At 36.4% G+C, this 15398-nt stretch overlaps 1 protein-coding gene across 3 annotated transcripts; it reads left to right on the forward strand.

Moving 5' to 3' along the window:
* The first annotated feature begins 904 nt into the window (after window positions 1-904).
* On the forward strand, window positions 905-9711 carry LOC122281802. 3 transcript variants are annotated; one of them, XM_043093604.1, is made up of 8 exons: window positions 905-1116; window positions 1384-1458; window positions 1603-1647; window positions 4862-4941; window positions 5053-5122; window positions 8099-8208; window positions 9010-9124; window positions 9279-9711. In XM_043093604.1, the coding sequence occupies exons 4-8, from the start codon at window positions 4878-4880 to the stop codon at window positions 9361-9363; spliced, it is 444 nt and encodes a 147-aa protein (XP_042949538.1). In that variant the 5' UTR covers window positions 905-1116; window positions 1384-1458; window positions 1603-1647; window positions 4862-4877; the 3' UTR covers window positions 9364-9711. The 3 variants fall into 3 exon arrangements, with proteins under 3 accessions (XP_042949538.1, XP_042949537.1, XP_042949536.1); XM_043093603.1 differs by having other exon boundaries at window positions 907-1116; window positions 1370-1458; window positions 1603-1692; XM_043093602.1 differs by having other exon boundaries at window positions 907-1116; window positions 1603-1692.
* The last annotated feature ends 5687 nt before the right edge of the window (window positions 9712-15398 follow it).

A 15398-nucleotide genomic window follows, 5' to 3' on the forward strand; every position in this document is an offset into this window, starting at 1 on the left:
GTAGTTGGCCTTGAAATTCTTTGATCAAATAAAAAAATATATATAATGTATTGATTATATGTACTTAGATAGGGGTGGGCAGTGGGGGCCCACCCCCTGCTACCCCCTCACCCCCAAGTTAGCCCCTTCCCTGCATGCGCGGGCGGGCGGGCGGGCGGGCGGGCTACCTCACAACGCATGGAAGACCCCTAGCCAGGACAGGGGGTGACCTGACCCCAGCAAGGGCCCTGCTCGCTATTTAATATAAAAAATTATATTTTTAATATTTATATAAATATATTGTATATAGATATATACAATTTGTTAAAAACTTGAAATTAAATTCAAGTTAATGGATTGCCTTGGCCTAATAGGTCAACCTTTATATAGGAGGTCAATGCAATACAATAGTCATACTTAAGCAATGTGAGACTTAATTAAGTCTCACATTGCTTAAGTATGACTATTGTATTGCCTCTTATATAGAGGTTGGTCTACAAGGTCAAGACAATCTAAAATAAACTCTAATGAGTTTATATTTTTTTTGAATGTATAAATTTTAATTTATAATTTAAATTATGTTATAAATGGGTCTTAAAAAAATTTTATACTAAAAAATAATTTATAGATCCCACCAGTCATTGGATTAAGAGGGGGGCTATTTCAATCCCACCCCCAGCCTAGCGGGGCGGGGTATCCTGCCTTGGGATGCAAGGGCGGGTGTGGGGGTGAAAACCCCTCCCCCTGCCCCATGCAGCCCCATGCAGGGTGGGATGCAGGTAGCACTCCTATATATCTATTCATTAATAAGACTTACAGGGCCCATGATCGCATTTGCTCTTCAGCCCAAGTCCAGCCCATGTCTCTTCCACTTGCAGCAGCCAACTTCTTCTTTATCCCCTTCCGGCCCACTTAAGCCCATACAATTGCCTAGGGTTCTCTTCGATCCCCAACTTCCCCAAATCACTTCATCATCTTCCCGAGCCTTTTTACCTCTTGCCCTTCGCGCCCCCTTATCGCTACTGATCCCCCGAGGCCTTGCCCCCTGTTGCGTAACAATTTCCGATTCCAAATACTGAAATCGTAGACCTCGTGGGTTTAGGATCTAATAGGGCCAAACCATGGCGACCGCTTCAGGTATTTGTTCTTTTACAAATTGGCATCACTCTCATCAATATGCATACCCAAAAGGTCAGTTAAGGATTATAGGTTGTTAAAATGGCTTTTAGTTTCTCTTTGATTGTAACTGCAAGCCTATATAAAATGATTAGTTAAGGGGAGTATGAGTTCTCTGAAACTTGGTTCCTTTCTAAATTTCCAGAATTTGAGGTTGTATTTATTTATTTTTTTTCTTTTTAAAATTGTATATTTTACGTTAATCGGTCTGAAGGTTTCTCATGATAGGTTGAAATTGGCTGAGCTTATAAGCGACGTGGAGCAGCTTGTCTCAGTGTTTTGACAGATGAGAAGTATTTTAAGGTAAATAAATCAGTTTTAATCTTTCTGGGCATTCTTATGGCTTCAAGGTTGCTGGATTTAGTTCAGTTTGGTGTACGTTTGGGTTGTTGAAGCTTCATAATGGGAATAAATTAAGCTTATTGTTGCTTGTGTATTCCAACGCAGTGAAGCTTTGAAAATCTGCAGTTGATAAAGAATGCTGGAGTCAAGGTCTGCTCCTTGAATTGCATTGTCACTTAGTCTATGTTGTGATAGGTATGAATTATCAATCTAATGCTAGCAAAATATGCAGTGCCCTCTACTGTGCAAAGAATTTGTCATAGATGCATGGCAGATCTACAATCTTGTAGATCAGCCTGGTCTTCAGACCTGAAAACGTTCCAATTCTTACTATTCTGTAGGATCTGGCTCGATCAGAGGGATTGTGTTTATCCCATTTCTAGTTTCTAGATTATTTAAATTTTAATGCTTTTAAAAGCACATGACAATTTATATTTTGTCCGTTTCTGGATATTATTAGTAAGATATCATCACTATCTCAAAAGGGTCCTTCTGGTGATTATGAGGCATGTCATGCATTTGGGACTTTTTTTCAAACAACCAAAACATCATCTATACTTGTTTCCCAGATGCTCTTAATAGCCACACATCATCCTACTTGTTTCCCATAAAAGAATAGCCACACATATGTACGCTTATACCTGGCCCAAATAATTAGTTATAAAATCCATGCAAGTCTTAGAGCATGTTTGCAAAACATGTACACGAGTTTCTTCTTTCTTCTTTAGCGAATTGGATAGGTCTTATCTCTTGTATTACATCTTGTATATTTGGGCTTTGCCTATTCGTATTAATACTACCATTTACCTATAAAAAAAAAAATGTTTGCGAAACACTAAAATTTTGAAAATTCTTAAAATTTCTCATAAATGTTATAATTTCATGCAAACATCAATCAAACACAAATGAATCATTTCCTCACCCAAACTAACCTTTCCTTGACCCATAATTTCCAAACAACCAAAACATCATCTATTCTTGTAGATACTCTTCTAATATATTTTGTGTGGGACTTGTGACTGTGTGGAAAGCAATCTCAAGGAAGAACAAACGAACCTAAAAAAGAAAAATTTAAGTTTTAATTGGGACTTCAAATTTTAATTGCAACCCATTAGTTTTATGAATCTTTAAGTTTTATGATTCATTTATGGTATCAGTTACTTCATTTCTTAGGATTATGAACAAACATGTGTAATGCATAGATAGACTATATATACCATAAACACATAAAAGGCAGTTAGGGCAGGTTTGGGGCTTCAGATTAGACACAAAATTCTCATATGATCTCATTTAATCTCATTCCATCTTATTTCTAAACATGATTCAAATACAAAATTTTTGAACTAATCAATGACAACCTTTTCAAAATGTCAAATAAAAAATAAAAAAAATTCCAACTTTTTCAAATTCTCAAACAAAAATAAAATTATAAAACTATATTCTTATAATATTTTAACTCAAGTCTAAATGGAGGGCAATGTGAAGACGGGAAACACAAGGGGTTGGGGCTGGGGTTTGGCTTGGGTATTAGTTATACGGAAACAAGGGGTTTGGCTTGGGTAGTTTTGGGATTAGTGTATTTTGGGTTGTTTTTCACGGGCTTTTTTGGGTCATTAAGGGCGCTTTTTTATGGGCTAGGTGTTTTCTTGTATACGTTCAGTGTACTTGGTTACTCTTTTTGATATATAAAATATTTTTACTTATAAAAAAAATCATATTTTAACTTTATAATATTTTTTATTCAATTTTTTCTCTCATTTCTCAAAATCTAAAAAATATTCAACTCAAACTATCTCACTACTATTCACAAACTATCTTATTACTATTCACATAATTTTCATCTTGTCTCACTCCCCAAACCAGCCCTTAGACTCACCTGTTTAATTTTCCTTTGAACTTTAGCACCTCCACACTTGAAAAACAGTTGAATGCAGAAAGTACAGTGGCATGGCCTCACTTTATTTGAGAGAGAGAGAGAGTGAAGAATAAAGTGAAAGAAAGAAAAGCAATTTTCTAAAGAAAGAGTGAAAGAAAACTGCGTCTTCGGTTTCTTTTTTGAAATGCAGAAAACCACTTGCTGGTTTATTTGGTTGCCTCTTCGCATTTAAAGTTCACTATTGCACCACTTGCCATTCGGTTAACTATTATTCGGTTGCCATTCGATAATTGCATGCACTGCTTGACACTTTGTAAAGAAAGTGTGTCCAAATGAGATAATAGGATTAGTATATCAATAATTAGTATAGAAATATTATTTATTTATTTATTTTGATATCCATGGGTGTCCGAGCCAGCTTGCGCACACTTGGATTAATCCCACGGGGCCCTGAAGTTAACGGCCAGGTAAACCTCCAGCAGCCTTGAGGGGACTCGAATTGGTGACCATTGGGGAGTAAACCCAATGCCCGACCAATTGAGCTACCCCTCAGGCCTTACCAAGTAGTATAGAAATATTTAATAATATTCAAATGGTTGAATATGAAACTATTAGTTTAAACTGTCAAAATATTTAATAATTATAAAAAAGTGTGTCCAAATGAGATAATAGGTTTAAAATATGAATAATTTGTATAGAAAGATTTAATGATATTCGAACGGTTGCCAATATTCATCTCTAAAATTAAGCAATGCTTGGTGCATTGCCGTTACACTTGATCCGATTAGTGAGTAAATTTAAATATTTTTGCCCTTTTATTTTGATTTTTAAAGTTTATTGCAATTTTTTCTTACAGAAATCCAGACAAAGTGTCTTGATGATATTATTTTTAAAACAAATTTCATAATTTTTTTTTAAAATTTTAAATTAAAATGTCGAATTATGTAATAATTCAATACTGATTTACCCCCAAAAAACTGGCACAAATGGAAATTAAGTACTGATTTATTCTTCATAATCTTCCAACTTGGTTTTTATATTTTGTGTAGGAAATTAAGAACTGCTTGGCCCTTTGACCCGATTAGTGCATAATAGGTTTAAAATATGAATAATTAAGCACCGCTAATAAATGTCCAAAATTAAGCACTGCTTGGTTCATTGCAGTTACACTTGACCCGATTAGTGCGGGCTGAATGGCGGTTCATCATCTTCCAACTTGGATTTTATATGATTAATAGAATAGATTGATGTGGTTCTTGTTAGCTCTTTTTAATTTTGTGATTTATCCATTATTTTTGATAATTTTGTGTCTTTATTGCAACAAGTTTGATAAAGACTGTCATTCTCAATGTTTTTCATTTAAATAAAGTTATATTGTTTTGTTTTATTATTAGTATTATTATTTTTAAAATTCTCTCGAACAATCAGAATTAGGGGTTTAGCAGCTTAGGCAAAGAAGTTGACATGAAATCCTTTATGCCTTTGCAGTTGCTGATTACGTATAATGGATTGGGCTTTTGTCCATAAAGTTTGGGACAAGTGGGCTTCTAACAATGTTGGTTCTTCTGGTGAGTAAAATGGGGTGTATAATAAGTCACATGCTTGAACTGACCCAAATATACCTGTATTCATCATGTGTAAAAAATAAATTTTAAAGATTTGACAATTGCTTCTCACAGGTGAGCCATTGAAAGCTGCTTTGCTAATTAACTATGATCCAACCGGACCATCTCGTTTGTTGTCTACAATGTAAGAGAGAGTTATACTGCTTATGTCTATGAATTTGTAGTTTTGGTTTTTCAATTGTCTGCAAAGGCATTATAATTTCAGTTGGTTAATTTGTCTCCTATGTATGCTTTAGCTGTTATTGCTAGTCCACCATCAATGCATTGCGTCTAAATGAATCAAAGTTTATTTCTAAAAATCTTTAGATTGGTGGTGCCATGTATCATATTTTATGGAGCAAAGCAAATTGTAAAGTTAATTTCCTAGTCGCGTAGTGTATGGAAATTGAAATGTTCTTTTCGGAATCTCCAATGTCCAAGGCACCAAGCAAAAAGGTTTCTTTAAAATTTTAGTATTGTGTCCAGGTCCATGAAGTGCAAGGTAAAGAATGTGGCTTGTGTTTTGCCCTTTTTTTCCCTAGATCTCTATTTTGAGCAGCATTCTTGAGGTTAAGCTCTTTTCATGGGTTGGAAAAGATTTCTGTGTTGGTTGGGATGGAAAATGTTTAGTGCATTTATACTTTCTTTAGTTGGGCTATAAGCTCATAATTTCAAAATCTTTAATTATATGCTTTTATACAGCACTTTATGCCCGTTATTATTGATAATTTTCTGAAGAAAGTAGTTGAATGGTTTAAATATGGTTCTGCCTGTGCTTGATTTCCTGCTCACATGGTGTATGGAAATCACAATCCTCTTTTTGGAATCTCATTGTCCTTGCAAAGAGGTTTCTTCGAAATCTTTGTATTTTGTGTCCAGGTTCATGCAGTGCAAGGTGAAGAATGGGGCTTGTGTTTTGACCTGTCTTTTGGATCTCTAATCTGAGCAGCATTCTTGAGGCTAAGTTATTTTCATTGGTTGGAAAGCAGTTCTGTGTTGGTTGGGATGTAGAATGTAAACCTTTGGTTGGGATATAGATTTGACAATCCTTAATGATATGATATACAAAACTCTTATGCCTGTTAATTTTAATAAATTTTCTGAAGAAAGCAGTTGATAGAAACAAAGAAGCATTTGAAGTGCACCTGTGTAAATCCAGTGCACCTGGGCTATGCCTACTGATATTAATAGAACTTTTCAGTTATCAGAAACAAAAATATGGTTCCACCTGTGCTCAACCCCCTCAATGTCGCTAACAATGCTAATGGATTAGTCAGTCTTCAGTGAGACATATGCGCACCTACTTGTGTGATGTTACTGGCTTTAGGTTTTTATAAGGGAAGCTATTATTTGGTTGACTGTACCTATCCCCGAAAAGGCATAGTTACCATATAATAGGTCCCTGGGGTTTTCCCAAATTAAAAACCTGATGCCAATGGTAAAAGATCCTAAAATTTACCCCCGGGTAAACCACCTTTGGGTAGCCCAAGTGGTTAGGGTGAACCTGTGTGCATGTGCCCCATGTCTCAGGTTCGATTCCCCCTGGGATCAAATTATGATTTAAGTGGGAGGCCATGGCGGTGGCTTGTTGTGCTAGTCTCCCCGAGGGTTTAGGTTCCATGGGTGAGTCATAAGGGCTCTGCCGTGGGGTGGTTCCCCTGTCATAAAAAAATATTTTTATTCAACTTTTTACCAATAAAAAAAGGAGAATTTTAACTTTTAATTTTTGAGATTTTCCATATATTTTTTTTCCATAATTTTGTGAGTATGTAGCAGGCTGTTTCTGCAATTTTTTGGTGGCAAATTATTGTCACGCCAGCATATGAATCTGTCAAGAATTTATCAGAGAGTAGATAGACACATCAGGTTGTTATACAGAGCTTACCCAGACCAATTTAATGCTGTAATGTTTTATTTGAAGAAAATTTTAGGATTATGCATAGAATATGGGCCTTGATTCTTAAGCATATATCTCAAGTTAGTTTTAGATAGTTTCCATGGAAGTCTAGGGTTAGGGTTCCTAAGTACAGGCGTCGTTATTGTAAGGAGATTTTTTTTTTTTTGATAAGTAAGAAAGACAGTTTTATTAATAGGAATGAAATAGGCAAAGCCCATGTACATAGGGAGTAGACAAAAGAAATACCTATAAAAATTCTAAGTACCAGAAAACGACACCAGAAAATCATGAGCATTAGCTCCGTTAAGCACTAAAGCAGAAAACCAAAACAGTGAGGTGTGCACAAAAAAATGGAGGTTGTAGACATATGAGAGTTGAGGTGATATTTAAGTGAGTGAGAGAGATTCTTTTCTGAACTTTTAGCCAAATCAGTTATAAAGATTTTAGTAAGCATGCTTATTTGTTTTGCAATCTTCCTGTGTCAGAGATACCATGTAAGACATGGACCGGGGAATAGCTGTAAGGTAAATATATGTGTTATTGTTTCTATAGAGAAATAAAATGTTTAGTTTACTTCCATTCATAATGGCTATAAGTAATTTATAACATTTAAATCATGCGGTTGGACCAAAAAGCATCTCCTCCCACAGGAGAACTTGTATGGGTATGATTGTGTATTATAACGACCCAAGTAAGGCCCAAGCCACATGTGGACTCATACCCTAAAGCACCAATCAATGTTACAATTGGAGCCCTTTGGAATCATTACAAAGGGCTTGAACTTCTTCCCAAGCAATGTGGGATCTCATTCACCACCTTCTTATATACAACCCAATCTGGGGTACACTTATATACTGATGAAAAAGAGAAAAGTTAACTCTTAAAATGAGCCTTTTGATGTTATATGTATTTCAGTGTAAATGATCGTTTGACTAAGACTTGCATCATTTGATTGTAATAACTATACTTGGCTCTTCCTTTTTCTTACAAACATTATAAAGGTCTTTTTGTCTTTTGTATTGCATTCAACCTCCTCCATTTTCATTTGATAAACATATGGCGTTTTCTTTTTGATATTTTTACATATCATTTGAACTAAATGGAAAATCAAATATTCATTTCTTGATGCTTTGTTAGAGCTTTATATGTCTTGGGAATTATGCTTCGTCATGTGTTTATTAGCTTGTTCTGTTTAGATATTGAAGTTTGACTAGGTTCTTTCAGTGCAGAACAAGAAGGGATTAAAGCCAACCCCATTGAATTGAGCCAGCTTGTGGATTTCATCAAGTGTAACAAACTCCAAACTGAGAGCTTCATTATTGGGACAAACCAATGTAAGTAATCCTTTGACTGCAACCCTTAGGGGTTGGCTCAAGTGGTAAAGGTCTTGGGCTTGGGGGTATGCTTCCCCCAGGTCTAAGGTTCAAATCCCATTGGGTACAAACAATCTCTAGGGGTCATTGAACTGGAGGATTTTCTCCTTGCATTACTCGAGGTGCACTTGGGGGAAACTCCTTGCCGAGGGCTTGTGCACCCCCGGGATTAGTAGGGACGTTGTTCTTGGACACCCGGTGCCAATAAAAAAAAAATAAAATTCCTTTTGACTGCAACCCACAATTATATTGTGGAATTTAACATCATACACATCACATAGGTAGTTTGCAAGGTTTGGAATTTAACATTGTGGAATTTAACATTGTGGGGGTATAAGTGCAATATGCTTTGGAATGTATCAGTATAACTGTGTACTGTATTAGGATTTCATGGTAATCCTCATGGAGTTACCTGGCAAGTGGATCATTTCGATTTCTGTAACATCATACACATCACATAGATAGTTTGCAAGGTTTTTACAATTCCAATGATTGCTCTACTGACTTAAAAGCTTTTTATTTCTTAATAAGGATTCAAAGCTTTTCAGAATTATAGATTTGCACTATGTTTCGGAATGATAAGCATCTATAGATTGCCGGTGTGCATGCATCTTATGGTGCAATTGCTTGGCAAGTGCATCATGTCAATACGTGCTTTATTTTGTAGATGTTTTGCCTTTATGCATCATTAAAAATTTTTGCATCTTAATTGTAATGATTGGCTTATTGTTTTAAAGTTTGGTGGACGGGTCTTGATGACAGATGTGGTCACATCAATTCATGAGAATTGGTTCTGTGCAAGGTGCATGAACACAGCAAAACGTGCTGGTGAAGGTGCCATTATAATGCAAACAGCCGCATTCCTCTTGGTTGCATTGTGAGTTTGTGGAGATTTTAAAGTCATATGTTCATTATGCTTTCAGTAGATTTGGTAATTAAGATGGAAATGTAAACATAGGTAGAAGGGGACTCATGGATTAAGTTTACGAAAGTATGTTAACGTTCTTGCTACTCTCTCTCTTGTTTGGTAGGTATGATGGTTCAATCGGCCCTGCATCCCGTGCTATGATGGCTGTTGATCAGTTTGCATGGCAATTAGGTCGAAGAAATCTTTAATCCCTATTCTAGAAATATTATGGTTGTAAGTTTCTAGTGCTACTAATTTATTTTTTAAAACAATTCCATTCAGTATTCTGACTGGGGGCCTTAGGGAACTTGCTCATTAGATGTGGGCGTTATGTGCTGCAAGGAATGATTCGATATATGTAATGAGCCCAATTCTGACTAGTTCGAGATAGTCAATCTCTAGAAGAAGTTGTGAGAGAGACAGAATTAGAGAAGAGTCCGAATATTCTCAGCGAGGAATCTTTCACCCAGCTTGAGTTTATGTAGTTGATATATTGTGTTTACAGACGACAGCACATTACAAGCAGACATAATTAACGAAGTGATGTTTTGTACTTATCTTACTCGGTACTACTACAACGGCAGCATAACGAATATTACTCATATGACACCGTTTCCTACTTCAACCGGTAACTAATTAAATTGCCACTTACTACCCAAGGTTCTTCACGACTCTTGCACAGGTCTTCATACAAATCAGCAGCAACACTCTCCCTTCAACCCTTCAATCAGAATCATGACATACCTTCCTCCTTGCAAAGCACCTTGCCCGTAAGGTGAGGAAATTTCTGATGTAACCACGAATAAGGTTTTCATGTGCTATCATCAATAGAAGCACCCTTCTATTGAACCAACACTTTAACCATAGTCCTGTTATGAAGCTTCTTACTTCTGCGTTTAAAGATTTTCTCAAGTTCTGCCATCAATTCAACATGCATTTCAATTGGAGGTGAGGTGGAAAGTGGTGTGACATCCTTTCCTATTTTCCTCTTCAATGAAGAAACATGAAAAATAGGATGAAGGAGATAATTTGAGGGTAAATTTAGTCTGTATGTTACCTTCCCCACCTTGTCAGTAATCTGAAATGGGCCAAAATATCTATGAGACAACTTCAAGTTTTGCCTCACTGCAGGAGATTGTTGCTTGTAAGGTTGTAGTCTAAGATACACCTAATAACCCACATAAAATTCCCTTTTAAATTCTATGTTTATCGTAGTGAAACTTCATTTTGTTTTGAGCCAGTGTCAAATTACCCTTCAATGCTAGCAAAATCTTTTCCCTACTTCTCAACACTTAATCCATAGCTAGGTTACTAGTTAGGCAAAGAATGTAAGAGTGAAGTCGAGTAGGAGGGATACCATATACAAGAGCAAACTTTGTAGAAGAATGAAAAGTGGTATTGTACCACCACTCAGCTAAAAAAAGCCAATCAACCCACAACTTAGGCTTATCACCAGTAGATCTGAGGAAGTGTTCCAAGCATTTATTTACAGCTTCAGTTTGACCATCACTTTGAGGGTGATAGGAAGATGAATAAAACAATGTAACCCCTTGCAAATGAAATAATTCTTTCCAAAATGAATTTGTAAATGTTGAGCCTCTATCTGACACAATTGACTTAGGCATGTCATGAAGCGTAAAGACATTATTTAGGAAAATTAAAGCTACTTTAGCAGCTGTAAATGGATGTTTAAAAGCCATGAAGTGAGCATACTTTGACAAGCGATCCACCACCACCATGATCACTTAATAGCCTTTAGAAAGTCCTAACCCCTCTACAAAATCCATTGAAATGTCAGTCCACACCTGAGTTGGTATAGGCAAGGGCTGTAGCAAGCCTCTTGGGAACACATTTTCCACCTTGTTTCTTTGACAGACTTGACATTCACGATAAAATTGTTTAACTTTAGACTTTAAACTAGGCCAATAAAATTTAGCTTCTGGTCTTATGCAAAGATTTTTGGAACCTTGAATGGCTAGTAGAAGGATTGGCATGAATGAAGTTTAAAATCTTGGACTTCAACTGAGAAGAGTTAGAAACATACATCATTCCTTTTTTAAACAAGACTCCATGTTTTACACAAAAAGAAGGATGAACAACTGCATCTAACTGCAATGAAGTGATTATCTGCTAAGCAATCTGGTCTTGCTCATAAGTAGATTTTAACACAGTTAGCCATGTTGGTGTTGGCAAGGACATGGTAGCTAACATTCCAACTTCCTTTACTTGATCACTTCTTGATAAAGCTTCTACAACCTTCTTATCCACCCCTTCTTGTACTCAATAGTAAACTCATATCCCAGCAATTGAGCAAGCCACTTTTGCTGTGAAACTGTGTCTATTTGCTCCAATAAGTACTTCAAGCTATGATGGTCAGTCTTTACTACAAATGCATTGCCCAAAAGATAGGACGCCACTTTTTAATAGCTAGAACTAAGGCTAGCAACTCTTTTTCATAAGTAGAAAGTGACAAATTCTTTCCTTTAAGAGCTTGGATGAGAACAGCTAAAGGCTTCTGATCCTGCATTAAAACAGCACCTACCTCAGTTCTACATGCATCACATTCAATGACAAACCCCTTTGAAAAGTCTGGTAAGGCAAGCACACGAGGACTTGTTACTATTGACTTGAGAGCATCAAAAGCTTTAGTAGCACAATCACACCAAACAAATGCATCCTTTTTAGGTAACTTAGTCAAAAGAGCAGCACTTTGGCCATACCCTCTTATAAATTTCCTTTAGTATCCTGTCAAACCCAAAAAACCTCGTCATAATTTGAGATTCTTTGGAATTGGCCAAGAAACCATAGATTCTAACTTCCTAGGGTATGCTAATGGGCTCATCCGCCTACATACTAACCCATTCTCAAGTCCGTTTCTCTTGGTGAAGAAGAAAGATGGCACATGGAGATTTTGCACCGATTATTGAGCCTTGAATGAGACTACCAGCAATGATAGATTCCCAATCCCGACCATTGATGATATATTGGATGAGTTTGAAGGTTCGATATTCTTATCCAAACTCGATCTAAAGGCCAGATACCATCAAATAAGGGTGCATGAAGGGGACATTTACAAGACAGCTTTCCGAACTCACAATGGCCACTTTGAATACTTGGTGATATTGTTTGGTTTATGCAATGTTCATTTAACTTTTCAAGCATGCATGAACCAAATCTTTAAGCTGTACTTGAAGAGGTATGGGTTGGTATTTTTCGATGATATTCTTGTTTACTCCAAGATAGGGGAGGATCATTTGGAGCATTTGGAGGTTGTTTTGGAGGTACTTGACAACTCTTTCTATATTAAGTTGTCCAATTATGCATTCGGCCAAAATGAAATTGAGTATTTGGGGCACTTGATCTCACATGAGGGCGTCAAGGTGGATTCAAGAAAGATTGAAACTATGGTGGCATGGCCCAAATCGAAGACTATCACCGAATTAAGGGGCTTTCTAGGGCTCATGGGTTACTATAGAAAGTTTGTCAAGAATTATAATACTATTGCAAGACCACTCACCAACATGCTCAAATAAAATAATTTTGTTTGGAGTGAAGGGTCAGTTATGGCATTTGAAACTTTGAAGAAAACTATGACAACCATACCCGTTCTTGCTATGCCTAATTTTGAGAAGGTGTTCAAGTTACACATGGATGCAAGTAATGTGGGGGTAGGTGCGGTATTGACACAAGAAGGAAGGCCACTATCCTTCATTAGCAAGGCTCTCGATGTTTAAAAGAAAGGGTGGAGTGTGTATGCACGAGAGATGCATGCTATTATGGAGGCCGTGAGGGTATGAAGGCCTTATTTGTTGGGGCGGAAGTTCTTGATAGTCATGTCTCAACAACATTTGAAACATCTTTTGGAGCAAAGAATGACTACTCTGGATTAACAAAGGTGGGTATCTAAGTTGTTTGGGTTTGAATTTCAATGGATGTATAGGCCGGGTAGAGAGAATCATGTAGCTGATGCCTTATTGTTGTGCCTAAACTTTGACTCAACTAGTGAACCAAAAATTTAGAACAGTTTTACTTGCAAGTATACAGGTATTGTAGTACCTAATAGGGTTAAATCCACATGGATTGACTTATATGATAAGAAAAATAAACTCAAACGATGAAAGGAAATTACTAAAAGGAATGTGCAATCGAATAGAAGAGAAAATTAACGAGATGAAGATTTTTAAAGTAGTTGAATGAAACTAAAATGATAAAATTAATTGATATGGAGAATGACTAAAGTTTTGAGGATCCGTCTAATAATTTAGAATATTGTTTCCAATCAATTTAATTTAATTAAATTAGAATAATGATTTCATTTAATTGAAAGATTTAGTATTTAAGGTCAAGCAAAAATAGTCACTAATCATTAAGCATGCACGATTGATGATTATAATATTCACAAATTGATTTGAATATCACAAGGGTTTTTTCAAGCATTCAATGTATTCGGAAATCACAATGAATCAAGATAAATATATAGATAATCAAAATATCTAATAATAAAATCATTCAATTGATTAAGCTCGCAATATAAATTCTAACTTTGATCCGAAAACATTGTTTAAATCATTTAACTTCACCTCTAACTTTAGTACAAAAATTTAGCCAACCATGTTTGAAACAAGAGCTATGGAAATCAAAGAAATATTCTCCATCAGAAAACTCAAATAAAACACAAAATCCAACACTAGAAAGGCAACCCTCACAAGAGAGAAAAAGTTGAGAGAAGATAGAGCCAAACAGTGGAGAAAAACAACCCAACTGAAGTATAGCGTGAAATGCAGCGTTTATTTCTCTCGTTTCTCCAGAAAAAAAACCCTCTTCTGTTAGTGTTTGTCCAAAGCTTAGGACCAAAAGTCCCAAAAGTGAAGAAGAAAATGCCAAGTGCATTCTCCATACCAAAAAACTCCTAGCCCTGCGTTTCCCTCTCAACGAACTAAAATAAAACTCTCACATGCGTTCGTTGGCTCTCTCCCCCAAGAACACAAAAAAATACAACATGTGTCCTCTTTCACCCCTCTGTGTCCAAAACCCAGAGCTCCACCTTTCTCATTCTGTTGTCTTCCAATTCCCAGCTGCCAAAAAAAAAAAAAAAATCTCCCAGCTCTCAACCCATTTAGCCTAGAAAACCAAAGCTCTCCCCGAAGAAAGCTGCGTTCATTTCTCCGTTAATGCCCTTCCAAAGCTCCTGTCCTCATGTCTCTCTCCATAACTCCCAAAAACTAGACCTTCAGCTGCAAAGAAAAACTCCCCTTGCACTGAAAGCTTTTTTCCCCGTCCAAACCTGCTGCATGACCCCCAAACGAAAAAATCTCCCCATCGTTTCCGTGCTGCTCTGAATTGAGTTTCATGTTCCTACTTTTCTTCATGCTATGTTGTTGCGGCTTCTTTTGTCTTAGTTATCTCCAATGAATAAAAGGTGCCAGCCTGTTTGACTTTAATTCTCGTGTGAATTGCAGGTGCCCGCATGAAGTTGGATTGACTTTCGTGGAGTGAAATGCATGGCTGTAGCGTGAGTGCTTTCCGTAAACTTGAAAGTGCAAAGGCTTGTGTGAAGTTGGCTTCTGTGATGTGTGCTGGTGCAGGAGCATGAATGAAATGATTCCGTAATGTGTAATTGAAAATGTTGGGCCCCACATTTGACTGTGAGTCTTATGAAAGTGTAGAAACCATAAAAACATAAATGGTAGTTTTGAAAAAGAAATAGAAACCATAAAATAAAATAAAAAGAAAGAACCGAATACAAAAGATTTGTTGTGCATTTGAGGAAATATTACTCAATTAAATCATAGGTTATAAAATTAAGCATAAATCATTATATTAATAAGTTTAAATTACAATTCGGATTTATGCCTATTAACCATTTTTTCATTTAAAACTAATAATCATGTCATGAAATGATTAAAATATGTTGGTTCTAAATGTATGAAATACGTAATATTTCAGTTCAATCACATCCAATCTAAGGTGTAAGGAGGTAATAGAGAAGTTAGATGTGGATGCTAAATGAATAGAAAACTATGAGATGTGTGATGGGCTTCTAAAGTATAAGGGGAGAATAGTAGTGCCGAGTATGAGAGATCTTAAAAATAAGATTTTGGGCCACTTTCATGATACCAACGAGGGGGGACACTTGGGGGTGTATCGTACTTGGGTAAGGGTTGCTAACTTGTTCTATTGGGATGGCATAAAAGGCGATGTAATTGAGTATGTCAGGAGGTGTGACACTTGCCAAAGGGTTAAG

The sequence above is a fragment of the Carya illinoinensis genome, chromosome 11 (genome assembly GCF_018687715.1).
Source record: "Carya illinoinensis cultivar Pawnee chromosome 11, C.illinoinensisPawnee_v1, whole genome shotgun sequence".
Classification (NCBI taxonomy): Eukaryota; Viridiplantae; Streptophyta; class Magnoliopsida; order Fagales; family Juglandaceae; genus Carya; species Carya illinoinensis.